This window comes from Podarcis liolepis, assembly GCF_965112155.1.
Source record: "Podarcis liolepis genome assembly, chromosome: 5".
Taxonomy (NCBI): domain Eukaryota; kingdom Metazoa; phylum Chordata; class Lepidosauria; order Squamata; family Lacertidae; genus Podarcis; species Podarcis liolepis.
In genome coordinates this window covers 68,795,475-68,823,225 of record NC_139556.1, presented here as the reverse complement: position 1 = coordinate 68,823,225, position 27,751 = coordinate 68,795,475, and the positions used below count along the sequence as shown (strand labels likewise).

The 27,751-nt window shown below is 41.6% G+C and overlaps 1 protein-coding gene across 3 annotated transcripts in view; it reads left to right on the top strand.

Annotated features, from left to right (window-relative positions):
- Positions 1-27,751, top strand: part of LOC310708276 (glypican-5-like) — a 410,849-nt gene that overhangs the window by 95,670 nt on the left and 287,428 nt on the right. For 2 of the 3 annotated variants that reach the window (XM_083506454.1, XM_083506453.1), the window contains exon 3: positions 19,359-20,053. In XM_083506454.1, the coding sequence (XP_083362580.1) occupies positions 19,359-20,053 (695 nt within the window). Of the gene's footprint in view, positions 1-19,334; positions 20,054-27,751 lie in introns of all 3 variants that reach the window. The other variant, XM_083506452.1, reaches the window with a different exon arrangement.

The window sequence follows — 27,751 nt, the reverse complement described above, 5'->3', positions numbered from 1 at the left end:
CCAATTTGTTCTCTATACAAAGTACACCATGCCATGTGCAATATTGAAATGTGCTCGTATCTCCATTCTCACTCTGTCTAGAAGAGGGATGAACATTCATTAGCACTGAGATTTTGTTATCCTCAAGTCTCCTGGAGTGTGCAATTATATGTCATTTTAAATAAATGTTTGGATTTTTTAAAGTCTGAAATCTGCAATATGCATTATGCATGTAAGCTTTAATACACAGGAAATTGTTGGGAGCGTTGCTAACATACTCACGGGAAAACAGGCATTGTTGTAGGGAAAATCCTGAAGATCTTTCATCATATATTAGTGGTTTGGAAGCTGTTTGTATATACAAAACTATATCTATCTATCATCTATCTATCTATCTATCTATCTATCTATCATCTATCTATCTATCTATCTATCTATCTATCATCTATCTATCTAGACTTACTTCAAGACAAGTGGGCATAGGGTTAGATCCTGAGAGTAAGATGCTATGTCCACTTACCTGAGAGTAAGTCCCATTGAACTCAGAGACTTACTTACTTATGCCATTTTCGAGTTTCACATACAGTGGTACCTTGGTTTAAGAACAGCTTAGTTTATGAACAACTTGGATTAAGAACGCTGCAAACCCAGAAGTAGGTGTTTTGGTTTGTGAACTTTGCTTTGGAATAAGGTTTCGCTTCCTGTTGAGTGTGTTCCATTTGTAAATTGAGTCCCCCATTGCTATGGAAAAGCATGCCTTGGTTTAAGAATGCTCTGGTTTAAGAACGGACTTCCGGAACGGATTAAGTTCTTAAAGCAAGGTGCCACTATACTGTGTGCTCCATATTTACTGTAAATACAAAAAAAACCTGTAAAATTTGGACATAGTAAAAGTCAGGGTCATTTCACTCACAGTTCTGGTGTCACCCATATATGTAAGAAGGAAATGTAATAAACATAGTTCAGTTTTATTTATGCCAGTGCCCCACCATATGTAGAGCACACAAGCATAGGCCTTATGGTCATGTGATCAGTCCCTGTCAATAAAGGTATGGTCATATTTGCATGGGCAGAGTCTGTGCTTGTGTGAACATCCATTTCATGCACTCTATGAGTTGTGTCCCTTTGTTGAGTAGGGGCTTTTCAGAGGGAGAAGAAAAGTATCTAATGCTTCACGGGGTTATGTTTCTTGTAGTAAGATGGTCAGGATGCAACATTTGACTGCTGTGGAACAAGACTAGTAAGAGAGGCAGTTTCATTCAGAGACTGATGAGACTGATGGAAACAAGGAACTAGGGGGAAAATGTTGAGTCAGCAAACAGAACAATAAAACAGAAAGGCAAAGTAAGGAGTTGTGCGTTCAACTAACTTTTACTTAGACCTTTTGAAATTAATGTCCACAGTCGCAGGTGAATTTTGAAATGGAATGATGTAAAAGTGACACGGACCACAAGATGACTGTTTCCCCCATCCCAACCTCACACATTCATGTACAGGCGCCATTTATAAAGCAGGCTAGAGTGTTGCTCCCGTCCTTCAGTTCAATAGCCTTATCCTCTATGAATTCGTCTAATCCTCTTCTAAAGCCATCCAAGTTGGTGACCATCACTGCCTCCTGTTGAGAGCAAGTTCCATAGTTTAACCTTACACTATGTAAGACTGGCTTTCTTTTATCTGTCCAATGAATTCGGCTTCATGGGATATCCATGTGTTCTAGTGCTATGAAAGATGGAGAAAACTTTTCTCTATCCACTTTCTCCATGTCATGCATTATTTTATACACTTCTATCAGGTCACCTGGGATGAGGGTGGTGCTGTGGGTTAAATCACAGAGCCTAGGACTTGCCGATCAGAAGGTTGGGAGTTCGAATCCCCACGACGGGGTGAGCTCCCGCTGCTCGGTCCCTGCTTCTGCCAACCTAGCAGTTCAAAAGCACGTCAAAGTGCAAGTAGATAAATAGGTACCGCTCTGGCGGGAAAGTAAACTGTGTTTTCGTGAGCTGCTCTGACTTCTCCAGAAGCAGCTTAGTCATGCTGGCCACATGACCCAGAAGCTGTACGCCGGCTCCCTCGGCCAATAAAGCGAGATGAGCGCCGCAACCCCAGAGTCGGCCACGACTAGACCTAATGGTCAGGGGTCCCTTTACCTTTACCTATCAGGTCACCTCTTACTTGACTTCTCTCTAAACTAAAAGACCCCAAATGCTGCAACCTTTCCACATCATGTAGACGTTGCAAACATGATACTACAGTTTTCTTTAGCAATGTGCACATTAGAGTTACACACGCACACACTACTTTCTGAAATGGGTTCTTTCTTTCTTTCTTTCTTTCTTTCTTTCTTTCTTTCTTTCTGAAACTGCATGCAAATACCCAGTTTCCTGTATACTGTTAAACACTGGAACGCTGCATGCTGTCATCATGTATTCTAAAGTAACTACTTGTAAAAGTTGTGTGTGTCCCGAAAGATCCAGATTTCTCGGTGGTTAATGAGGGATCGAGGTACATTAGCATCACTGACACCTTGCCATGCTGACATTTATGGCAGCCTCTGCTCGCTGGTGAAGAATTGTATAGTAACATACAGCAAATGAGGCAATTGTTTTGTAGCGTATCCCAGTGATGATGCCATATTTATATCTCATTGTTTTTACATGTTGTATTATAGCAAGAGCAGCATTAATGTTTTAACTCCCTTAACATGCTAAAACCCAGCGCTGCCAACTTGAAATTCCTTGCTGAGCTTTTTGGCAGCATTTCTGAAATGTTCTTAAAAGTGCATTGTTGCAGTTAGACTGTGCTCTCTACAGTCTCAATGTTAAAATTGTCTGAAGGTTCACTCGCAGGGAGGTATGTTTATATGAATGGATGCCAGTAGATGCTGGGAACCAAAGCAAGGTTTGATAATACAGCAACCCATTTTAACTTCAAACATGTTTTCTATAGTGGCCCATCATTCTTTGGGCACACAATGCAGTGTGGAACATTTACCCATACATCTGTATGTGTCTATGATGCTTCCGCAGAGGGAAGGGTTTTGAGAAATGAGTGTTTTACATTTTCTCTGGTTTTAAATTGTTTTTATATGTTTTTTGGGGGAGGGGTCAAGTAGCTTTGATGGGGTTTTTATTTACTGTAAAAGTGACTGATTAATACAATAGATAGCTAAATGCATAATATCCTGCTGGCTATCCTGTACTCATAGCGGGACAAGTGTTTGGTGTGCACAGAACTAATGAATTATTTTTTAATTTCTATTTATGGTGCCCTTCAGAATATTTACCCCACCACCATTTACAAGGTAACTGAAAACAAAACAATAACAATCGACGCAGTAAACCAATTAAAAATTATAAGCAACAGCATTTGGCATGGTTTTGTTTTTAAATGCAGTTGAAGCAGCAAAGCAAGAACTTTCCTTCTATTGTTTTAAGACATAGGATTCTCCCAATACTATTTCAAAGCAAGAAATCATTAAAATTCCTAAAGGGATTTTATAGAAGGTCTTAATTTGATGGCTAAAAAATGATGAAGTGAATGCCAGCCAAGCCCCCTTTGCGAAAGAGTGGGGTGAAATTCACTCATTTGTCCCCACCTCCTTAGGGAACAATCCTAAGGTTAGATCTTCTGGAATTAGTGGGTTTAAGATCCAGCAGATCTGTTAATCAGGCTGCTCCATTATATTTTTGCCAGGCTGCCCCTTCTGTTTCATCCCCTTCCTGTTTCCCTTATGCACTGCTGGCTTCCTAGTGGTGTGCACCACTCACAGGATTCACATTGTATCTGTAGCGTTACAAAACAACTTGAGCTGTTTGGGATCCACTGTCTTTCTGATTGGGCTTGTTATTCAGGACCTCATTACTGTATATCTCTTAAATCCCAAGGCCTGTTTCTCACCTCCTATTGACTATAGCAGGAAATCAGAAAACAGAAATGGATGAAATTTGAAATGGATGAAATTTGAAGGCAACAGAGCTCTTCTAGGGCCAGCCAAACTGTAGGATTTATTTGGTGCAGGGAACCTTGGCATACTTTTCTAACTTTTAATTTTTTTCACAGAATTGGATACAATTTGCAGGCATGGTTGGCCCCTCTGAAGGGGGGGTGCTATTTTTCTAGAGAAAGAGCTACCGGAACTCACCAGGAACACCTCCCTCATTCTCGTAGAATGGCAATGGCGTCCAGATGAGAGGTGCTAGAACTGAGCTCCAGTGAGTTCCAGCTGAATCCCCTTCGGTGAAAATTTGCCCTGCTGTTCCTTAATCTTTAAATACATTTGTTTTTCACTCCTCCATCAATGTCCAAAACCCAAATCAGCTGAAAATACTGTCCTACCTCTAAGAATTTTATGCACAGCAGGGTCATCTGGATGCATGGAAATTTCATTTCCTGAACCTTCGAATTCAGTCTACATTCGCACTCCCTCTAGGAGAGAAGTTTCTGCCTGTTACAGAAGTTATATACTAACAGAGCCTTTGCCAACTTGGTGCCCTAAAGATGTTCTTACAACTCCCATCAGCCCCGGCCTGCACGTGGAACCACAGCCAGTTAGCAATCGCTGCACTAACATCACTTTTCTTCTTTCTTTCTTTCTTTCTTTCTTTCTTTCTTTCTTTCTTTCTTTCTCTCTCTCTCTCTCTCTCTCTCTCTCTCTCTCTTTCTCTCTCTCTCTCTCTCTCTTCCATCAATAGAAGAAACCTTGCATGCCATAGATTGAGCCACATCTGGACTCCAGCCTTTTTCTGCTCCTACAAATTTGCTTTACTCTAAGCTGCTCACTTTTACAAGAATAAACACTGCTATCCAATTACACTATATGAAATAATATACAATTATGCTGAAACACAGTATAGAGAATAATAAACAGAATCAGTTATTTGTTTATATAACCTACCATAGCCAGCATATGTAGCTGCAGAAACACTGGAAGATAAAAGTAGAACAGGAACAAATAATTTTTTAAACCACCAGTATATGTTCAATTTAGTAACTAAATTCAGGTTTTCCCCAAATGCACACCGAAAGCTCAGTGTTTTCTCCATGACAGGCTAGTTTTCCATCTGCTGAGAGTTTTCTGAAATGTGGGGCAGCCAGTCATTTATGAGGCTATTCCAAGTGGTTTAGTTTTTAAACACATAGAGTACTTCTAAGTTGATGGCCTGGTTCAGGTAACTGTTTGAGGATTCATAAACCACTGTTTAAAACAACAGGAATGGGCATCAGGACTAGGAACATAGGCGGATTTAGGGGAGCATGAATTGTTCAATTGCACTGGGCACAGAGTCTCAGGGGCATTGTAGGGGGCACCACAACTATGATGTAGAATGGAAGAGGTAGGGGGCAGTGAATTTTGGTGTTGCAGATGGCATTGCTGAAATTTGAGACCCCAAGGTCCGCCACAGCTGCGAACTCTTTTCCCTCCTTTTGGCTCACTGCTTGCTGGCTTGGGCATAAGGATCCACCTTGTACTTAGCCAGAGTTCCCAGTTACAGCTGATCTGGGTAGATCTACCTTAAATGTACATTAACAAACCAGGAAACCAACAAACCACATTGAGATCAAGCCCTCATGCCAGAAGAAGAGTTTGGATTTGATATCCCACCTTTCACTCCCTTTAAGGAGTCTCAAAGCGGCTAACATTCTCCTTTCCCTTCCTCCCCCACAACAAACACTCTGTGAGGTGAGTGGGGCTGAGAGACTTCAAAGAAGTGTGACTGGCCCAAGGTCACCCAGCAGCTGCATGTGGAGGAGCGGAGACGCGAACCCGGTTCACCAGATTACAAGTCCACCACTCTTAACCACTACACCACACTGGCACACTGGCAGGGCATGCAGGAGAGGGAAGCTGTTTGCCCAGGGCTCCCGAGGCCTGAAACCGGGTACTGCCAGCATTTTGAAGGCATTACTTTTTAAGCAAGTCATTTTACTGCTCTGTAGATTAAGTGCTAGTCCTGGCTCTCTTGGTTTTAAATGCTGTTTAAAATGTTTTTAACACTGGTTTTAGTGGGTTTTTTTAATGCTGGTTTTAGTATTTCTTCATGCTATCTTTAGTGTTGCGGTGCTGTTGTTTTTAAAATAGATATTACAGGTTTTTAAAAATATGTTTTGTTGGCTGCTCTGAGCATCTCCACCAGAGGGGGAAAGCAGGCTATAAATTTAACTATAGATAAATAAAAACCAATGGTGCTTGATTATTTCTTTGGTGCAAGTCTTTCTATTTTATATATGCAGGCTATTACTGTATTTTGCGCCCCATAGGACGCACCTAGTTTTTTTTGGGGGGGAAATAAAGAAAAAAAATTATTTCCCCCCCAGGTACGGGGCTGGAAGAACCTGGTCGGGGAACAGCGGGAAGGCGCTGCTTTCCCCACCGCCAGCGCTGCTTTCCCCACCGCCAGCCTCCAAACCAGGTCGGGGAACAGCGGGAAGGTGCGCTCCACCTCCCCGCTAGCCCCTGAGCTTGTGGGGCTCGCGATGGGGAGAAGTGCGCTGAGCCCGGGACTGCAGGCAGCTCTGTGCAACCCTCGGGAGACCGGCGCAAAGTGGCGCCGGTCTCCCGAGGGTTGCAGATAGCTTCCTGAAGCCTGGAGAGCGAGAGGGGTTGGTGTGCACCGACCCCTCTCGCTCTCCAGGCTTCAGCGAAAGCCTGCATTCGCCCCATAGGACGCACACACATTTCCCCTTCATTTTTGGAGGGGGAAAAGTGCGCCCTATAGGGCGAAAAATACGGTACTTAACTTTAAAAACCATTCTGCTCAATATTTTTTTATCTCTAGAAAATGTGAATTCAGTTTTTCCGCTGTCTTAATTGTTGAAATTATTTTAAATGTTTAATACCCTGCTAAATTTTCCAGAACAGATAATATACAGCAACTCTCTAAGGTAATCCTATCATTTGCAAAAATGTCTGTGGCATTCAATCGTCTGCAGTAAAGACCCCCAAATTCAGTGCTTTTTCTGGGGGGGGGGTGCAGGGGTATGCCTACCCCTAAATATTTTGTGAATCTAAGTTTGGCTTTATTGAGGGGCAGTATTTCAATATGAGTAGGAAAATGAGAATAGAGTACCCCTAAAAAATTTTTTAGAAAGAAAAGCACTGCCCAAATTAATGGTTCTTTGAACATGTGGACGTGTGTATAGACAATTTTTTTGTGCTGAGGTGATTCCCATCACACCATACATACTTAATATTGAGAAAAATGAGAAATTTAGAGAAGTTCCTTTATAATAATAATAATAATAATTTATTATTTATACCCCGCCCATCTGGCTGGGCCTCCCCAGCCACTCTGGGCGGCTTCCATAAAACCAAAAATACAGTAAAATCACACGTTAAAAACTTCCCTGAACAGGGCTGCCTTAAGATGTCTTCTGAATGTCAGGTAGTTGTTTATCGCTTTGACATCTGCTGGAAGGGCGTTCCACAGGGCGGGTGCCACTACCGAGAAGGCCCTCTGCCTGGTTCCCTGTAGCTTTGCTTCTCGCAATGAGGGAACCGCCAGAAGGCCCTCGGTGCTGGATCTCAGCGTCCGGGCAGAATGATGGGGGTGGAGACGCTCCTTCAGGTATACTGGACCGAGGCCGTTTAGGGCTTTAAAGGTCAGCACCAACACTTTGAATTGTGCTCGGAAACGTACTGGGAGCCAATGTAGGTCTTTCAAGACCGGTGTTATATGGTCTTGGCGGCCGCCCCCAGTCACCAGTCTAGCTGCCGCATATGACATCTTCCCTGATTTTTACTTAGAAAGCTAGGGTGGCAGGCTACAGAAAGTCCTTGATTTGTGTACTTGCTGACTTTTCTTCCTTTTGCCTTAAAAAGGAAAAGCCTTGTGCAATAATTTCTTTTTTTAAAAACTTCACTTAAAAGAAATACAAATGAACACCTGCCAGGTGCAGAGTAGTCCCCACTGTGGAAGGACGGGTGGATCCAGAATTGGCCTCCACAGTTACTTATGGACATTCTTATTCTTATTTGAACTTCTATACTGCCCTATACCCTCAGGTCTCAGGGCAGTTCACAGGATAAAATCAGAATATACAACCACAAAATACATAATCAAATAAGAACACCAACAACCCAATAATCCCCCCAACACATTTTAAAAGGGCATAGGATGTAGGTTAAAGACATCACCCCCTGCCCTGTGCCAGGTGGACAGAGGCAGTGGCAGGGCCCTCAGGCTCTCAGCAGGTCACACCATTAAGACCATGTTCATGAAAGACAATTTTTTTTGGCCACGAGTGATCACCAAATAAGAAGAGATAGCCTCCCCACCAAAGTGTAAAAAGGTAAAGGTAAAGGACCCCTGACAGATAAGTCCAATCGCGATCGACTCTGGGGTTGCGGCGCTCATCTCGCTTTACTGGCTGAGGGAGCCAACGTTTTTCCGGGTCATGTGGCCAGCATGACTACACCATTTCTGGCGAAACCAGAGCAGCACATGCAAATGCCGTTTACCTTCCCACTGGAGCAGTACCTATTTATCTATTTGCACTTTTGGCGTGCTTTCAAACTGCTAGGTGGGCAGGAGCAGGGACCGAGCAACAGGAGCTCACCCCGTCTAACCGCAACCTTCCAATCAGCAGGCCCTAGGCTCAGTGGTTTAGACCACAGCGCCGCCTGCATCCCTCCACCAAAGTGTACTTACAGGATAATCCAGCCAAGGATGTCAAGGGGTTTTGGAGGACAGGCACCCAATAAGTATTACTTGCAGATACACTTTGCACATCTTGAAAGTACGTAAGGACAATAACAACTCCACACCCCAACCGTTACCATTTCACCAAACAAATTTCTTTTGGTAATTGTAATGCGGTTTCTTATTCCATGAATTGAAAATGGCCTGGGAAAAATGGGAGAAAATTTCAGCACTGGACTAGGAGGAAGGAGTGGGGCTAGTTCTCGGGCAATTGCTTGCTTCTCCCCTCCTGCCTTAGGACACTCCCACAGCAATTTTGCAGGGTCAATTTCCTTCCTGAAAGAGACTAATGGAGACTTGCAGTGACTTTGTAATACAACTGTTTACTTACAGATGCACGATGGTTCAGGTATTTGAAGGGGGCCAAAAGAGGCACATGGTGGAGAATCATAGTCCCACACACTCCTGGAAGTCCAAGTCAGCCGGTCACGAGTTTCACTGACCTTTTTGTTCCCTGGCATTACTATGCCTGAGAATGTTTTGACATGGACGAGTCCACACTCATTCACATCTCTGCTGAACCACAAATCTCATTGCCTCGGTGCCAACACTAGATTTAGATTCCTGACACTTACGCGGTCAATTGACTTTGATGCAGCAGCAGGCTGGAATTAGACACAAAATTGGCTTCATCAAATGGGAAATATTTTATACTAGTCCTGAATTCATTCAGCTGATAAAGGTCTGAGAAGTATGGTTTTGGTAATGACACTGGGGATAGAGAGGCACAAAGTAAGGCTAAAATCACTAAATCAAACCTGTTCTGGGAAACCCCAGCCTTCTCGTCATAGATTATTAATATTGCAGTCTCACTACACATTTGCAAGTGGCCACCACAATTATAAAAGGCTGTACAGAGAGACTGCTACGGAGACTGCATGGAAACACATCAAGTTGGTAAGACAATTTGTTTCTTTAATTTGTGGTTCTATGTGCTCAGTTGGGAATATGTCCCACTCAAGGCCTTGTCTTCAAGTAAATACACAGAGGACTGGACTTCCTAAGAACTCCATGGTCTTTAGGTACCATTTCCAAACACTACTCATCTTCCATGAGAAAACATACTTTATGTATTTCATTCTTTGTTTTTATGTGATATTTGTTTGGATAAATAAACACCCCACCCTTCAATTTTAGTAATATAAATTCAGAAGGCAAGGATACAGAGAAAAGTAAAGTAGAATACAAAAAGGGAAAGCTATAAAATGCAATAGCAGAATTATAAAACAAGCCAAACAAGATGAAACAAGATAAAGCAGCAATAAAATCCAACAACATAAAAAAACTTTGATGTGGTTATAAAACATCATCCTTGTTCTTTCAGTTTAAAAGTTCAGGAGAAAAGAATTGCTTTAATCCACCACCTTTCTAAAGTAGCAAACCTTTCTGGGGAAGAAGGTGTTACCTGTGTAACCACAGAAGAGGCTGCTACCCACATTACTTTTCAAATAGGAATAGGGGAGAGATTTCTTCAGGTCAGTTTTTCATGCTAATCAAAAGATAGCTGTCTTTCCAAACTTGCAGTTCTCCAAATTTTGTGATGTGGTTCTGCAAATAAGTATGTGTAAAAAGAGAGAGAAAAAACATATGTTAGGAGGAAGTATGCCTGACACCATGGATGTTTGTGAAAACAGTGTTCAAAAATGCATTATGCCGAGCTTGGAGGCTAGCATGCCCTCAACTCTCCCAGGTTGATGATGGTATTGGGCCCAAGCTTGCCTTCCAGCATATGAGCTGAGTGGCCACATAGTTAGGTTGTCCATTGTACCTTTCCTGCGCTAAGCCATGCTGAACTGTGAATGCTGTAACCCATAAAGGTGAGGTCATTTAAACCCATTCCCAGTGTTTGAGAGATTCTTGCGTCCCCTACTTCCTGCGGTATCCTGTGAGCACAACCAGAGCATGGACAACTATAGCCAGAGTGTCTCTTGAAATAAACAGAAGGACACACACCAACCAACTGTGTTTCTCTCATTAAACAAAAGCAAAAATAAGGCAAGTGCAGTTGTAATTCCATAACATATTTCATTCCATAGTGTGTGAAGTACCATGAAGTACCATACCGCCACTGAATCAAAATGTCGACAGTGCCAAGTGTTTCTTTAATGGTCCTACTTTGCCAAGCTGGTGAACCACTCTGGTAGAGTGTGGAAAGACACCTAGTTCTGAGCATTTTCATTTAAGCCGTTCTGCCCAGTTCTTTAAAACAACCTTGTGCTGCCAGCTAGTTCCATGCAACTGCACCATACAGTAGGGTCTGCTAATGTTAAAGGGTATTATAATAGTAAGCTATAATAACAAGAGAGGATTGTGAAAATAAAATCCTGTTTTGTTTTAAATCTGTTGCTGTCAGCAGTCACAAAGCTGGAAAGAATGTAGTCTTGAGGTTTTATGGGAAATGAAAATGTTTAACAAATACATCAATGTGCTTGCTTATTTCTTTTCTTTTTCTGTTTTCTTTTCGGTAATTAATATAGTCTTTAGGCATTGCATCTTCTTTCAAAGTCACTGTGTAGTCTGAGATTTAAAATATCAGGGTGCTTGCTCTGTTTTCTTTTTTTGCCCTGATACTGCTTTTACATTTGGGACATATTTGTTCTTTCTATAGCTAAATTTAAAGATTGAAGAATAACATGCTAATTTTCATATTACCAGCATGAGAAGTATATAATAACATGCACATATTTAAACTCATGCACAGTGTGTATCCACACACACACACACACACACACATTCACATTTTCCTTCTCTGTAAGAGCATAGAGATGCATATTCACATGCTCACATTCTCTCTAAGAAAAAGGCCACTGAAGAAACAAAGAGCACATGTTTGTTTTCACAGTCTCTAACATTGTTAGTGCTGCTAACCAGAGAGTATATCACTGGTTCAGCTAGGAAGACTGTATTGTATCAGATACCAGTTTCAGGGTCTGAAAAGACAGTAAACTACAGGTGCTGAGTTGCGCCTGACATTGAGTATTCTGTCTCTTCACCTGCCCTCCCATAATCCAAGACACCTGTATTTCTGAAATTCAAAGGTAGCAGCCTAATTAAAACCACCACTTCTCACTTCAGAGGACGTTCCTTAAATACAAAGTGTTTTCTTCTTCTTTTAGCATACTGTACTTTAAGTTGCAATCCTGTGCCCACCTACCTAGGGAGACAGGTGTAGGTTTCTTTATCACTGTTACCCCCTCTCCTTTTTAAGTCTGAGAAAACATAGACAGCTAATGTGATTTTAATCCCATCAAACTGTGGGTCTCTTTTTCTATGTGGCTGCACATATCACTGCAGTTCCCTTTCCTTCAGCAGATACTGAGTTTCCTGGCTACTGTGATTACCCATGTTATATGCCGTTGTATTCTTGGAAAATACTTTTCACTCAGCATGCTTGGGGAAACCCACCCCGCATTTAAAAAGCTACATCTTCCTGCAGACTTTGTATCATGAAGCTACTCTTTTCACGCAGACCAGGGGTGGGGAATCTGTTTCCCTCCAGGTGTTGTTGGACTTCAACTTCTGTCAGACTTAGCCATCATGGACAAGGATGCTGAGAGTTATGTTCCAGCAGCATCTGGGATGTGACATGCTCCCAACCCCTGATGCAAACAGAGCCAAGATCTACTTTCTCCACTGAAGCATGGTTTTCCCTTTTCTTTGCATACATCATATGGAAGTCATATGTAGACTTTATGATAACACTTTCTTCCTGACCCAGGGGCCCTTTCTCTTATCTTCCACTACACTTTCCCAGGGCTGTGGATATTATAAAGTTGGGTTTCCGAAACGCTGGGCATCTGGTTCTGGTTTGCACAGGTGTAAAGCAAGTGGAGTTAGGTAACGGAAAACCTAAAATCAAAACACACGCCTAGTTTTATCCCCTTTTAGGGCAAAATAAATCTCACTTCAATCCATTTACATCCTAGCTGAGGCAAGGACTCTGACGCAGAGGCTCCCCCTTCCCATTCTATCATAATGACTCCGTCCCTTGAGAATGTGATGTTTTGTGCTAAAGTATTCTGAATAATCTGAATAAGCATGCTATGTGGGAGAGAAGTATGTAATTTGGGGGTAATCTTTTCTGCGTCATGCATTAGGCATTGTTTCAGTTTTATTGTCTGCTAATGTTGGAAGTCAGCTGAGCTCCCCAAGGTACAAACGCATTATCTGCTCAGCATGGAGGTTCCCTCTACCTCCAATGCATAGTCAAAGAGAGTGTGGAATCTTGTAATGACTTGGCTCATCTCCATTTTAAAAGACCAGCAGTTGAGACATGAAGTTTCCAGAGGTGAGCTGTGTTTGATCAGCTGTGTTTGGGCATCACAGACGCAACATCAGCTGCGATGTCAAGCATGCTGTGAGCACATGATAAAATGTTTAAACAGGATTCTCTCCTTGGAGGATGACTTTGACCTGTTTTCATGAAATATTCAGCAGTGTGAATGTATATTTTAAAAATTCAAAGGCTTGGCTAAGGCTTTAAAGCCGCTTATATTTATATTACATTCCAAAAGGAAAAAGTTGTGCACCTCTGCTAATTTCTCCCATTATTATTACTATTATTATTACAGTGGACGCTCGGGTTGCGAATGTGATCCGTGCGGGATACACGTTCGCAACCCGCAGCTGCACGTCTGCGCACGCGCGGGTTGCGATTTGGCACTACTGCGCATGCGCAAATTTAGCGCTTCTGCGTATGTGCGACTGCCAAAATCCAGAAGTAATCCGTTCTGGTACTTCTGGGTTTCGGCAGTCTGTAACCCGAAAAAACGCAACCTGAAGCATCTGTAACCCGAGGTATGACTGTATTATTATTATTATTATTATTATTTAAACATTTTGTTTGCCCAAGGCAACCTGAAGCAACTTACAATCAACCAAACAAAAACCCACTAGATAAATTAAAAACAAGCAGGGTGGGGGAATACATTAAAAACACCCCACTCACTACTAAAAGGCCACAGATGGTTTTGCCTGGTGGCTACAGATATACAGTGGTACCTCGGGTTAGATACGCTTCAGGTTACAGACGCTTCAGGTTACAGGCTCCGCTAACCCAGAAATAGTACCTCAGGTTAAGAAATTTGCTTCAGGATAAGAACAGAAATCATGCTCTGGTGGAGGAGCGGGAGGCCTCATTAGCTAAAGCGGTGCTTCAGGTTAAGAACAGTTTCAGGTTAAGAACGGACCTCCAGAACGAATTAAGTACTTAACCCGAGGTACCACTGTATAATGATGGTGCCAGGCGAGCTTCCCTGGGGAGAGCATTCCACAAACGGGGAGCCACTGCAGAAAAGGCCTATTCTCGTGTTGCCACCCTTTCATGGAGGGGGCATATGAAAAAGGGCCTTAGATTTCAGGGTCCAGGTTGGCTCATATGGAGAGAGATGATCATTGAGGTACTGTGGCCCTGAGCTGTTTTAAGTTAAAGAGACAGCCAAATGATTCAAATGAAAACAAATTAGACTCAAGGTCCAAAAGCCTCCCAAATTTTGTTGTATTTTGTTGTGAGTGGATCTCTGATGTGTTGCAAAACATTTTATTTGTATTAGCACAGAAAATATTAGCATTTACTCCAGTGGAAACAGTTGCAAGATAATATCTATAAAATAGCATAGTCTGATGGCATATGATAGATCAAACTTGCTGGGTTTGGCGGTCAGTGCCTGGAGGGAAGATCACCTGGCTGCATTATGTATCATGTACAAACAGTTTGAGCAAGATTAATTTGGGAGTGTACTCAAGGGAACTTCAGTGGCAAGTTACATACTAAAGAACTGGAGACAAAGCACAACAGACCATGTAGGCACTGGGCGTCTCATATGCATGGCATTATCTCCTGCCTAATATTTGTCCACTGGCAGTCAATTAGCTGTTGGGCTAAGTTCACGGTGCTGCTTTGGGTGCATAAACCCTCCCTGTACAGCTTGATACAGTGATACCTAAAAGACTGTCTCACCCCTTATATACGCAGTCGATCACCGCACTCTGCAATTGGGGGCCTCCTGAAGATACCATCTTATCAGGAAGTCATTTCCACACAATGTAGGAATTGAGCATTTTATGTTGTGGTCCTGCCCTTTGGAATTCCCTCCCCCTGAATATCAGACACATGGAATCTCTGTTGTCGTTTCGGCACCTATTGAAGACCTTCCTTTTACAACCAGCTTTTTAAGTTGAGATCCTTCCCAGTCTGCATCTGCACTGCAGTGGTTTTTAGATTAATATTCTTTTATTGCTTGTGTGTTTTCCAGCCTGGGCTCCTTTGGGAAGGAGGACACGATATAAATTTAATAAATAATAAATAAAATAATTGATTTTCTCTTCTAAAAATTCCTCTTGGTTATTCATTGTTTCTTGATTCTCTTTTCATAGCTCAAAAGTTGACAATTCACATTTTCTTCCCTTCCAATCCAACTTTCTTTCATCTTACCTAAACTATGTGTCTGTGGGCAGGGTTTTGCCTTTGGTTTCCTTTTGTTTTTGAAGAACACCAAGTGGGTTTCATGTTGTTATAGCTACTTGGCTGCAATCCACCTTTCTTGTGGTGAGGAAAGTCATTTGCTGTAAAGATAAGATTCCTTTCATGGAAAAGTGTATTTCCAGAAGAGCTGTTTGATTTCCAGTGTGTCGTTTATACATAACTTAGCCAATAGCAGTAGGAAAGACACACACGCATGCAGAATAAAATTTATGTAGCTTATTTTGATCGCTCAAAAGAAATATTAGTAATCCTTATAAAATCATTTACATTATCTAAGCATTATCTCAGCATCAGCCTTATTATCTCAATAGCGTAGATGGGGGATTGAGACCAAAAGATCTCAATCATTGCTTAGTCATTTGGTGACAGAAGCGAGATTTTAATCTGAGACTTCTTGTTTCATCACATCATATAATCTTCTGTCTAAGGCTGAAGAAGAAATTTGATTCAGTTCATATTTGAAGGCAAATTTACTGAATCTGCACTTTTCATAACAATTCACAAACCAAGCATAACCATTCACACTTCTCTGAATTTCACAGTGCAGTTCTCCAGCTAAAAAAGACAAACCACAAGCTGATGTTGAGAACTGAATTTAAGATTGGAAAAACAAGAAACTGAGAGAAACCAAAATCAACATGTTCACTCATCCCTCGCTATGACTAAGGTGCTGCACTGAGAGAAGCTGGCACTATCAGTTGTTGGAATGTGTACACTTTGAGTCGGCCATGGGGCACAGTCTGTCTAATAATTATAAGTCCAGGGGGCACATCTTAGGGCCTTCCAATTAAAAGAAGTGCACAGTTTACTCATTTTATACATGTGATTTTGCTGTTCTTCAATGGCTGTAAAGGTTTCTACATTCACCAATGAAAGCTGACACCCTCTGTTTCTAACAAGGTTGATTGTTGGTTTGATAAATTGCTTATCAAGGTTTCTGGGAGGTATATTGAAAGTGCATCATTAATAAAACTCCAAAACAAGATGGCAAGTTGCCTCCTTTGTACAAATCAGAGCGGAATTCTTTTGTGTGTGACAGAAGTTATTCATCTGCACATAGCACCATTATACCTAATTAGAGGGATGGAAATATCATTCCAGTAATTTGATTGTCTGAAACTATTTCTTGGTGCCTTGTAACTATGGAAAAAACAATATGCCTTTAGGACTACAGATGGTGAATATGTGGCTGTTCTCATTTTTCTTATTACAAACAAATAGGGGGTGCTTTATGAAGTATGTACACATGCTTAAGAGTAAATCTTGTCTTCTCCAAAACATGTTGCAATTTCATTTCAGTTCCCTCAATTTATAGTTAGAAGAATAGAAACTATTTCCTCTGATGGCACAAAACAATATGTAACATGGCTGAAAATTTCTGCTTGTTAATATTTTCCTTTCACTTTTGCCTCATAATGTGATCTTTGGATGAAGGGTGGTATACAAATTTAATAAATAAAATAATAATGGTGATAATAATCTTTTTATAGGAGAAAGAAGTATGTGATGGGAGGTTCCCACAGATAGCAACCAAGATCCTCAGAGAATAATCCTTACTTAGAAAATAAATACCTTTAATTGGACCAACCCATATGTCCCAAATATTAATAACGGGCCTATGAATGTTGTTTGTATTAATTCTAACTTAATGCAAACAACATTTGCATTAAATTAATTCACTGCCTCATCACTGCTCCATATGAGCTTTGCCACACTGAGAACTTTTCTTTTTTCACCTTCCACACAAATATAGTTGTAAGATGGGGAGATTTTACAAGAGAGAATTCATAGAATCAGAAGTACTGTTGGAGAACCCTTTCAATGGTCCTGGCACTCTTTTGTTAAGGAGATAACTAGCTAAATAGCTAGAAAATTGATTTCTGATTTAATGCAGTCCACTCATTTTTAGCTCCATTGAAGTGAGCCTTCCTGTACACTACTTAGAGAAACTGTAATTATGTGGTATACAGATCGTCGGGGAAAACAAATAAATAGAAATATTTGAGCAGAGGCATACCTTTCTCTCTCACTGACTCTGGGTGCTGCAGAGACATGGTAACTATCACTCCAAGTCTTTCTGTGACAGTTCACACATACAGTCATAAAGTGATTCACCTATGTACATGTGTAAACCATTTGTTGCCCTGGTGTCCTCTCATTTCTTCCACATGTAAGGTGTTCCTGACCAATTCTTTATTTAGGATCATGCTTATTTAAGTTCTGTGGGTTGAAATAATGCCTGGTGTTGACAGTCTGAAGGTGCAGAATTAGTTGTAACATAGAATGTGATGCTTTCTTTGTATCTGTCAAAAAACAAACAAACCCATGTCTCTATTAAGTATATTTGAAAATGACAGCTGGAAGATGAATGTGTTGGGTATATATGATGGAGTGCTCAGACTTTGGTGAATTTTATTTTTATTTTATTAACATATTTGCCTTAAATGATTAGCTTGCTTTCCTCCCCTGTCAAATAAAACGTTTTTAGACTTCACTTAGACTTGGAAAAAAATTAAATAGAGATGTCTTGGCAAATACCAACTGTTTTATTGGAGCAGAGCGGTGTTGTTAACGATATTACAGTTATCACAGTGTCAGTCTTTCCATTATAAACCCCATTTTCAGAATTTTACAGCTTGGTTGTAAAAGCCTGTCTGAAGTTGAAAATGGGCGAGCCAAAGCTCTGTGTGGGAATGGAGTTTTCTGAATCTGTGTTTTTCTGGAGGTTCTTGGGGGTTTTTTTGGTAGAACTCTTTGGATTTTGGTACCATTCAGTGTTGTAAATTACTATAGTCTCATAAGGGTTATGAAAGTATCAATGGTTAGTGCTGCTTTGAAGTTTTGTAACAATATTAAGTCTGCTTCAGCTGACAGACTTGGCATGCTGTGACGTTCATTATTTGTGGTCGTTCTCATCAATGGTATAGCATGCCACACTGCCAGCTGAACACTTGGTACCTATAACTTTAAATCCCATAATTCAGCAGGAAACAAAGCAGCCATGTTTCTGCTCATCCATTCCCTCTGCCCTTGCGCCGCTTTTCCCTTCTCTTAACTTCTGTTATGTGTAGAGGGGCTTTAATTGTAAATATGTGGTGCATGTTGCAAGGTGACTTCATTGGAATCACTTAGATATCTATTGTTTTCTGTATTAGAGATGTTTGCATGGGCGGAAGTAGAGTTGCCAAGTGTCAGCCTTGTGCTCATGCCTGTGTTTTGAAAAAACAATGCCCAAAGTGATGGCTAAAGTAGCCATTTTCCCACTTGATCAATTAACTGCTCCAGAACCCACATAGACATGTGACTGAGGACTATTTCAGAAGTTACTTTTGGGTCTATATAGATATTTTCCTCCAGGCAATGTGAATCTCTGTCAGATGTATGACATTTTATTCTTGGAATAGCCTGCCATTGACGGTTCTGAAAATGTCTAGGGAAAGGACACGATCAGGAACATAGAAAGCTGCCTTATTTCAAGTCAGACCATGGGTCCAACTAGTTTGATATTGTCTACACTGACTGGCAGCAGCACATCAGGGTTTCCTAGGAGTCTTTCCCAGACTGATCTGGAGATGACAGGGATTGAAGCTGGGACTGTTTGCATGAGAAGCATGCACTCTACCATTGTGGTAAGTGTCTTGAATCGTGCTGGCTTAAAGGTATGCTCCCAGTATTCCACTTGCAAGGGAGCCTTTCTAGCCATTCATAGATTTCACTGCCTGATCTTCTGTTATTTGTTTTAGAAGCATGTGGCATGGTGGCTGCGCTTTCAGCCTTTCTCCAACATGTCAACTTCTTACAATAACCACATGTTGTGCCTGGTTGTGTGTTAGGAAGGCTCACGGCCTGAGCTGTGTGTGTGTGTCCTAGACCTTACTGATGAGTTTGGAGCTCATACACTGGGCTTTCTTTTGCACACAACCACATGAAAGAAGGCATGGTGTTGGGGAAGGGCTAAAAGCACTCCCATGATCCACATGCTTATCCCTTGCACATGAATGACACATGAGTAGCGTGCATTGAACCATTTTGAAAAACCAGTTGAAATCATTGGGATCTCTGCCTTTGAGTGCAATAATGTGAAACCACTTGAGTAATAAGTGCATAATTTTATAATCCATGTTTTTGATCTGGGATAAGGAAGAGCCAATTTTTCTCTTCACCTTTTTAAGGTTTCTTTTTTCTTCTTCCTGCAGCGGCCTTTGAGTCCTTGCTTCGCTTTGCTGAGAACCATACGACTTCTCTGTTTGAGACTGTCTACAGATCCATGTCAAAGGAAGCAGCAGAGCCTGTCAAAGAGCTCTTTACAGACATCTCTCTCTACCTCTTGGGCGCTCAGACCACAGTGGAAAGTGTCCTTTTCCGGTTCTTCGACAGCCTCTTCCCTTTGGTTTACAGCCGCCTAATCAACCCAGGCATGGCGAGTCTGTCCGAGGAGTATACAGAGTGCCTGCGGCTAACGCGGCAAGATATAAATCCATTTGGACTCTGTTCTAAAGAAGCAGTTACAAAGTTGGAAAAGTCTCTTTGGGCAAGCAGGACATTCAATCAGGCCCTGGGTATAGGCATTGAAGTACTGAATGCTACTGAACACGCCACGTTGACAAAGGAATGCAGCAGAGCCCTAGTGAAGATGCAGTATTGCCCACATTGCCAAGGTCTGACTCTGATCAGACCCTGTGAAGGATATTGTCTTAATGTCATGAGGGGCTGTTTTGCCAGCATATCTGAACTGGACTCTCAGTGGAGGGAATATATCTATACCCTGGAGTATCTCACTAACGAAATGGCTGGATCGCATGATCTAGAAGCGGCACTTTTGGGTATCCGGAATTCAATCAATGACGCCATCTTGCATGCCCAGCTGAATGGACCCCACCTGTCTGCAACTGTAAGTATTGTGTTCAGATTTGTTTTCAACTTCTTGCTGCTACTTTTAACCTTTGGTGTGTGCATTGTCTCTTAACTATTGTTTATTACTGCTTAGGCAAATATCAGTTGTTGATGGTGCCTTCTTCCTTTTTTCTTTCTCACATGCCTATCTATATTAGGCAATTGGTAAAAAGCTCACATGGAGGAATCTTTCAAAAGGAAATGAAGAGACTTATTGAGGAGGAGTATGTGTAAATCAGAATGTTAGTAGTCATTATGGTTCCACAGAAAAAACTGGAGTTCAGTGAGATAATCAAGGAAGGCCTAGATTTGATTGATGGATCATATATATTTCTAATACCACTTTTCATTTACAAAAGAAATACCACACACACACAATACACACACATACACAAATATAAAAATATACGGTACTTTACAGTATTAAAAACACAAACATAAAAAGCATAATGGCAAACAAAAACATTAACCCCCCATAATCACATCCTAATGACCACATGAACAATAGTTTAAGAAAAAGCCAACCATAAACAATAAAGTGAATAGTAAAATATCAAGTGACCATGAGCAGCAGGATGTTAATCAATGAACTGCATGTTAAGTGCATGACTATGTAATTGTCGAGCTCTCTCTTTTGCTTCTAGTGTTTCACTGTAATGGAGAATGACAAATACAATAATATTTCTTCTAGCATTTAGTAGTAGCGTCTGTTTATTAAATGTTAAACTATTTTGCATTTCCTTCAGTATATGTAAAAAGGCACCTACATTGAGATATTGGTAATATAACACTCTTCATCCAAAGTTCACAGGGCGGTTTACAATATAAAAACATGCAATATACTAAGTTATTTATTTGCTAAATTGTTTTTATGGCAGATGAATAGTTAAAATGTGTGCTGACAGCTCTAATAGAAACCCATATTTAGCACCAGTTACTACTTTACTTAAAGTAGATACCTTGGGTTACATCCAAGGTGTTCTCTCATCAGCACAAGGGCTTCTCCTTGTGTAATGAAACTATTTTTCTCTCTCCTCTTCCTGTGCATCCTCTGTGCTCTTCCCAAATCTGCTCCAGACTGTTTTGGGAAACCCTGAACAGATTTGGGGTATGTGAAGGGAGGAGAGAGGGGGGAAGTTCCATCGCAGAAGCAGAAGCCCTTGCACTAACAGGATAAATTTGTTAGATTCAGCTCTTTACTTCCAGAACTTTCCATTGGCACACTGAGGGATTGTTACACGATTCACCTCCCACTCCCCCCACCATTTAAGACACTTGCACAAAGTTTTTTTAGGTGAAACACTTTCTTTTAATTCCAGCTATCAAGATTTCAGAAACTCAGTTTTGGAAATGAGAATAGCGCTCAAAATAGAAAATGTACTTTTGCTCTATGGAATATTTTTACCTGAGGAATAAGACTGTTCCAGTGCAGTGTTCATTTTTTCCCCACCATGCTGTTGTTGTTTTTCAAAACACATTGCCAGTATATAATACACGAGCCCATAAACTGAAAAGTCCTATATGAAAGATTGAAGTATAGGTCAGACATTATAGGAATTACTAATGAGGCAGCTGGCTATTCTTACATGAAGCGCAGCATGACTGTCAACATAGCAACATGGCAACTGGACTCAAAACAAGGATTAGGCTAATCTGGAAGAATGCAAAGAAAAATAAATCACATGGCTTTGGACAGGGTAATTTCATTGCATAACTTTGGTTATTCTGTTGGTTTGGTGTATGGAAAAGACTCAAAGGGATAGAGAAAGAAATTAAGATGGAAACTGCCGTTGGTCTACCTGGATGATATTCTACTATAGACTTGCAGCTGAAAGAACAACGATAGAAGTAAGAGTTGGAAGGGACCCCGAGGGTCATCTAGTCCAACCCACTGCAATGCAAGAATCCTGCTCTGGGAATACTCAAACCACCAACCTTCTGGTTAACAGCCAGTCACAGTGACTATTACACCACCTGACATGTCCAATGTAACTATTTTCTAGTTCTGAGAGAGAGCATATTTATTTAATAATATTTATACTCCTTCATTGTTTCTTTTCATTAAAAAACCCTCACTGTAGTTTGCAAAAAGTGTACTACAGATACTACCAATATGTGTTTATTTAGTGTATTATTATCCTACCTTCCTTCCAAAGAAGTCACAGTATCATACAATGGTTCTTCCGTATATGTGAGGCGGCCGCAGCTGAATGGTTGAGGCCATGGTCACTCAGTGTTCTTTGTGGCTGAGTGAGGATCTGAAGCTGGGTGTAATGGGTTTGAGTTACTCGTGCATAAACTGTCCCCGCTAGGGAGCTTAATTGCCTGGGTTAAACCGTCCTGACTGCACAGCCCATCTCAGCGTGGCTGCCTCAGTCGCTAGCAGAATCTGTCTGTGGGTGTTTCTTAAACCTTTTCCAGCATAAAAGCTGTTTGACTCCCAGTCGTCTCCGCCTCTCACTGTGTGGGAGTCTTCTGCGCAGGGAGGGCGTGGGCAGTGGAGGACCAGCGCTCTCCTCACTGAAGTCCAGGGAAGAATCCCGGAGCTCTGCCTCCGCTTCCCCCATCTGCCCTCCTGGATCCCTGGTGTTACCCCGATTTCCTTCCTCCTCTACCAAGCTGCGTCTCCCCCTGGTGCTGGATCCTTCCCCTGCAGAATCTGGGAGCCTCTCCTTCTCCTTTCGTTCTGATGTCAGTTCCCTGACACTGGGTATCACAAATCCTAGTCTGGTACTCCAGCCGCCACACTATAATAGACTGAGATTTAATCTTATTTTAAAAACCTGAGCCCCAACTGCAGCTGGCTCAGAGTTGGCCCACAAGGTGGGAACCAAAAATATTGCCTACCTCTGATCTAATGGGTTAGGGGGGATTGAGCCCCAAACAAATTTTAAATTATCCTAGTTAGCTTCAGTTAACTGTTAACTTTGATTCATGACACACAAAATGAAGTTCTCTCTCTCTCTCTCTCTCTCACACACACACATATGCACACGGTTAAACATTGGCATTCTCTGCCACCAGATGTGGCAATGATCACCAACACAGATGGGTTTAAAACAAACTCACAGTTGAGAATGCTGTCATTGGATATTGATGGCTATATTCTCCAGGGACATCAATTGTTCAGGAGCAACACTGTGCAAGTACTGTTCACCTCACAGCCTGCTGTGGGCTTCCCAGAGCCTTCTTTTTGGCCATTGTAGGAATCTCAGTGCTGGAACAGATAGGTCTTGGGTTTGATCCTGTGGGCATGTCTTAATATTCATAACAGTGCATTAGACCCAATGTTTATGTTATCTGTCAGAATTTGATACAGCCCTCTGAATTAATATTTTAGAAAACCATTAGCCTGGAATAGCACAGATAATAGAGCATGAGACTCGTAATCTCAGGGTCGTGAGTTCAAGCATTGCAGGGTGTTGGACTAGATGACCTTTTGGTCCCTTTCAATTCAACAATTCTATAAATCGGCAATTCATTTCTAACCGAGGCTGCTTTGCAGTGATGAGTCAAAAGCTAAATTCAGCTCATGATGGTGGCTGCATCTAGCTAGCCAAGAAGCTTGTCACATTCCGAGAGCTCACAGGAGCAAGGAGAGGCAGCCTTTTTCCTATGCCATGGCTTGGAGAGTATGCCTTGAACAGCTCGTCACTGTGACCAAATAATTTTACAGCTTTTAGCTGGCAGAATACAAGAGCCAAATTCATAATCTGTCTGGTTTGCTGGAGTTTTGAAAAAACTGGTACTCACAGACTAGAATAGCTGGTTTAACATTTAAGTTAAATTAAGAGTTGAACAGATCTGCCCATTTAAGCCATTTCGCCATGTCTTTACACATAATTCCATTCTATTAAGTTTCAGCATTTTTTAAAAATATATATTTTAAAATATATTATCTTTCAGAAGTATTTTAATATATTTCCATTCCTGCTTCAGGAATTGTATGCCTTTCTTCCATGAAATCCACTTTTGCAACCAACTGTGCACCTGGTATAATTCAACGAGAAATATGGTAGTTATGGAAAACATCTTCAAATAAAGAAAACAACCCAGGCTGGTAGCTTTCATTTACCCCGAGGCAGCTTTCATTAACAGCCGTGCTCACTTTTTAGGAAACGGTTAACATTTTTGAAATAGCTAGGCAAAGGCTATGCATTAACATAAAGAATTCCTTTTTTGCTAATTGAGAACTTGGCAGTGAATAATGGAAAGTTGGCTATTTTTACTTTGTTGGGGAAAAAGGTTAAGTAAAGCATTTACTGTACTTAGCAGAAGTGCTCACCACACTTGCAGGCAAAGGGGGGGAAAGGGGAGATGCGCTTTATGTTGAACTGCAGAAATATCTTTCCCATTGAAGTCAAGGGAGATTGTTTTAATACCTGCTTGTGGTATGTGTGAAAGGTTGCCATTAAGATATTAAACCACTCTTGGGCTCAGTACATTTCTCTTTATTGTGCCGTGCCATTTGTTCAATGACGCTGGCTTCTACCCAACTACTTCAGCTAATGTAGGTCCGCTACAGTCTGCAGCCTCAGCAATCACAGCCGTTATTTTATGTTTCGTCGGCTAGAATCTTAATTTGTGTGTCCTACTGGAAGAAATCCCCCATGCTCTGTGGTGCCAGATAGGTTGACTTAGCTTGTTGACCCTTGCCATCACTTTTTGAGACTTTTGCTTCTCTTCCTCTGTGCTATGGAGTTATAGTGTCTCACCTCGTTTTTTATTCTGCGGCAGTACACACCTTAGTCCACCTTTGTTTTCATTTGTTCTATTCTTTTTCTGCTTTATTATCTTGTCCTTTCCCAAAGGCTCAGGAATAATAATAATAATAATAATAATAATAATAATAATAATAATAATAATTTTTATTTATATCCCGCCCTCCCCAGCCGAAACCGGGCTCAGGGCGGCTAACAACAATCAAATAATCAAACAATCAAATAATCCAACATTCTAAAAACATTTCATTATAAAAATTAATTAAAATCAAATTAATGGCAACCGTTAAGCAAAATTCTGTGCAGGTTGCCAGAGGAGGGAGTCAGGCTGTGCCCTGACCAAAGGCCTGGTGGAACAGCTCTGTCTTGCAGGCCCTGTGGAAAGATGTCAGGTCCCGCATGGCCCTGGTCTCTTGTGACAGAGCATTCCACCAGATTGGAGCCACAGCCGAGAAAGCCCTGGCTCTAGTTGAGGCCAGCCTAACCTCTCTGTGGCCTGGGACCTTCAGGATGTTTTTATTTGCAGACCGTAGGTTCCTCTGTGGGGCATACCAGGATGTCAATTTTTTTTCACCAAACTAATAAGACCGTTTTTGCATTTCAAAGTGCATTCGAGCCCTTCTCGTGTAAGCTGTGGCATGTGTTGATAGTGTGGGAAATAATGTAGAAAAGAAGAACTAGTTCGTGTCTTCTGACCAGTTCGCATTATTGACTGATTTAAGCACAAATCAAGGCAATGTCTGAAGAACAAGAATCTCTCTATCCCTCTCCACCCCCCCTCCACCACAAACAACACCCACTATATAAAATATTTCCAGCTGCCTTTTAGTTGAACAGCAAGCTACACTCCCATAAAGTGTGTGGAACGACCAGCTGTTTGGGGTGGAGGGATCTGAGGACAGACAAACAAAGTATGAGATGAGGGAATGTAAGAAGCCTCGATCCCTTTAGACAAGTTGTTGCATTGGAAAGGAGAGAGTCATTCACTTTGAAATAGAAAATAGGGAGTCACAGGCCCGGAGGAAAGAGTGTAGCAAATGACCAGGGTCTGGCTTCAGGTTTCTCGACCAGCTAATAGGAGATGTTCTTGAAATGATTGCTTTAACCAGGCAAACAATGATAATCCAAAACAATCTTGGAATTCTGCGATGGGCTATGAAGAACAGGCAATGTTTTCAGGGCCATATGGCAGTAGTGGGTGTGGCCAGAGGTAAAATTAGGTGGGGCAACAGGGGAAACTCTTACCTTTCTACATTGCAGCCTCCTGAGAATCAGACATTTCTCCACACACTCCTCTCCATCCAGGCCTTATCACAGTTCAAGGACACATTCCAGCCAAGCAAAAGTTCTCAGAGAGGGCATGGAGCAGGAGAGTTGCCATTTGAGGAGAGTCTTGAGGGACAAGTAGGGTAGCCTAGAGGGCTTTTTTGATCTTAAGGATGAAGCTATGGATGAAGCTGCTGCACCTTGGTTTGTACAAAGAAGGCTGTACGGGGTTACATTTTGGGAATATCAACAACTAGCTGGGATGTTGCATGCTAGTTCAGTCTTCAGGGACAGCTTTGTCTACAGTGTCTGACAGTGGTCTGACCTCAAGATTATGAACACCTGAGTAAAGCATGGCAGATATGGGCATAGCTGTCAACCTTCCCTTTTTTTGCGGGAAATTCCCTTATCCCAGCGCCGTTCCCCGCTGCTTCCCACTGCTATCCTGGATTGTTAGATATCCCATAGACTGCCCCCGGGACAGGTGAGGATGCTGATCCCTTATTTTCGAGGCTGCTGATCCCTTATTTTCAAATCTGAAAGTTGACAGCTATGGATATGGGTCCAGCAAGAAAGGCAGTCGTTGCCTCTCCTGATTCAGTCACGAGAGAGTGACTAGTTTCTAGGCAGAGGAACAAGGAAAGAATCAGCGAGAGTGTAGTTCATGAGACAGAGTTTGTATCTGTTGATGGGCTTCATATCCCTGCTCAGCCTCTAGTTCACTGGGCCGCCATTGGCAATTCATTGCTTCACTTCAGTCTATAATAACAATGATTTAGCTCACAGAGTTTGAATGAAGATTGACAGGTATTTTACAGGTTAAAACCACTAGAGACGGGATTAAGAAGGAAAGCAAAGTAGGAGCTGAATGGACAAAATGAACGCAGTACTGGTGGGGCCCACTGTAGGAATTCCAGTGACCCACTTTTTCCAAAAAGCAGAACCTCCCTAGATATAGATGCTATGTTATCATTCCTTGGCATTTCTTTTGCTTTGCTTTTCAAGTGGTAAATTTACTGCTGTTAACATTTTTGTGTTGACAGACTTGGAGACGAGTTTTGCAGCCTAGCTGATGGTCACGAAACACTGACTCCAAATAACAGCATTGTTTGTTTGCTTCCTTAAATCCTGCATAAGCAAGTTTATATATAGACGGCATTACTTCTGTTTTAATGGAGTCATTAGTTCTTCCACCCATCCAAATTGAATGTTCTCAGAAAGGGTTTCAGACCCATTTCTTTACAGCTGTAATCCCAGAATTCTTTGTGGTTGACATAATTATGTCATCAGCCTCAGCAGTCTAGCTGCTCTATTCCCAGTAGATGTATAAACATTCTTCAGCATTGGACAGAGTCAGTTGTAAAGCTTTTGAACTGTGTAGAGCAAAACTAAAAGGAGATGGCCGTGGAGGAGAGCGAGTGGTAGCTCCACTTAAGAGTATTCTGCTCCTGAGTCAAGCTAGCATGCAGTCTCTCTCAGTGACTTTGCCTATACACCTTAAATCCATGCTGGTTCACTCCAGGTTCACTCCAGGTCCTGCTTAGAGACTACATTTACACGGAATAAAAATAAATCGGATTAAAAGGGGGGGTCTCCAACAGCTCATCAGGCCTAACTCAAACTCCCCAAAGTTAGCTCAATATCATTCAGAGGGTATCATTCAGAGGGTATTCTTGATGATCTTGGCCCTGGATTTTTGGAGATTATGA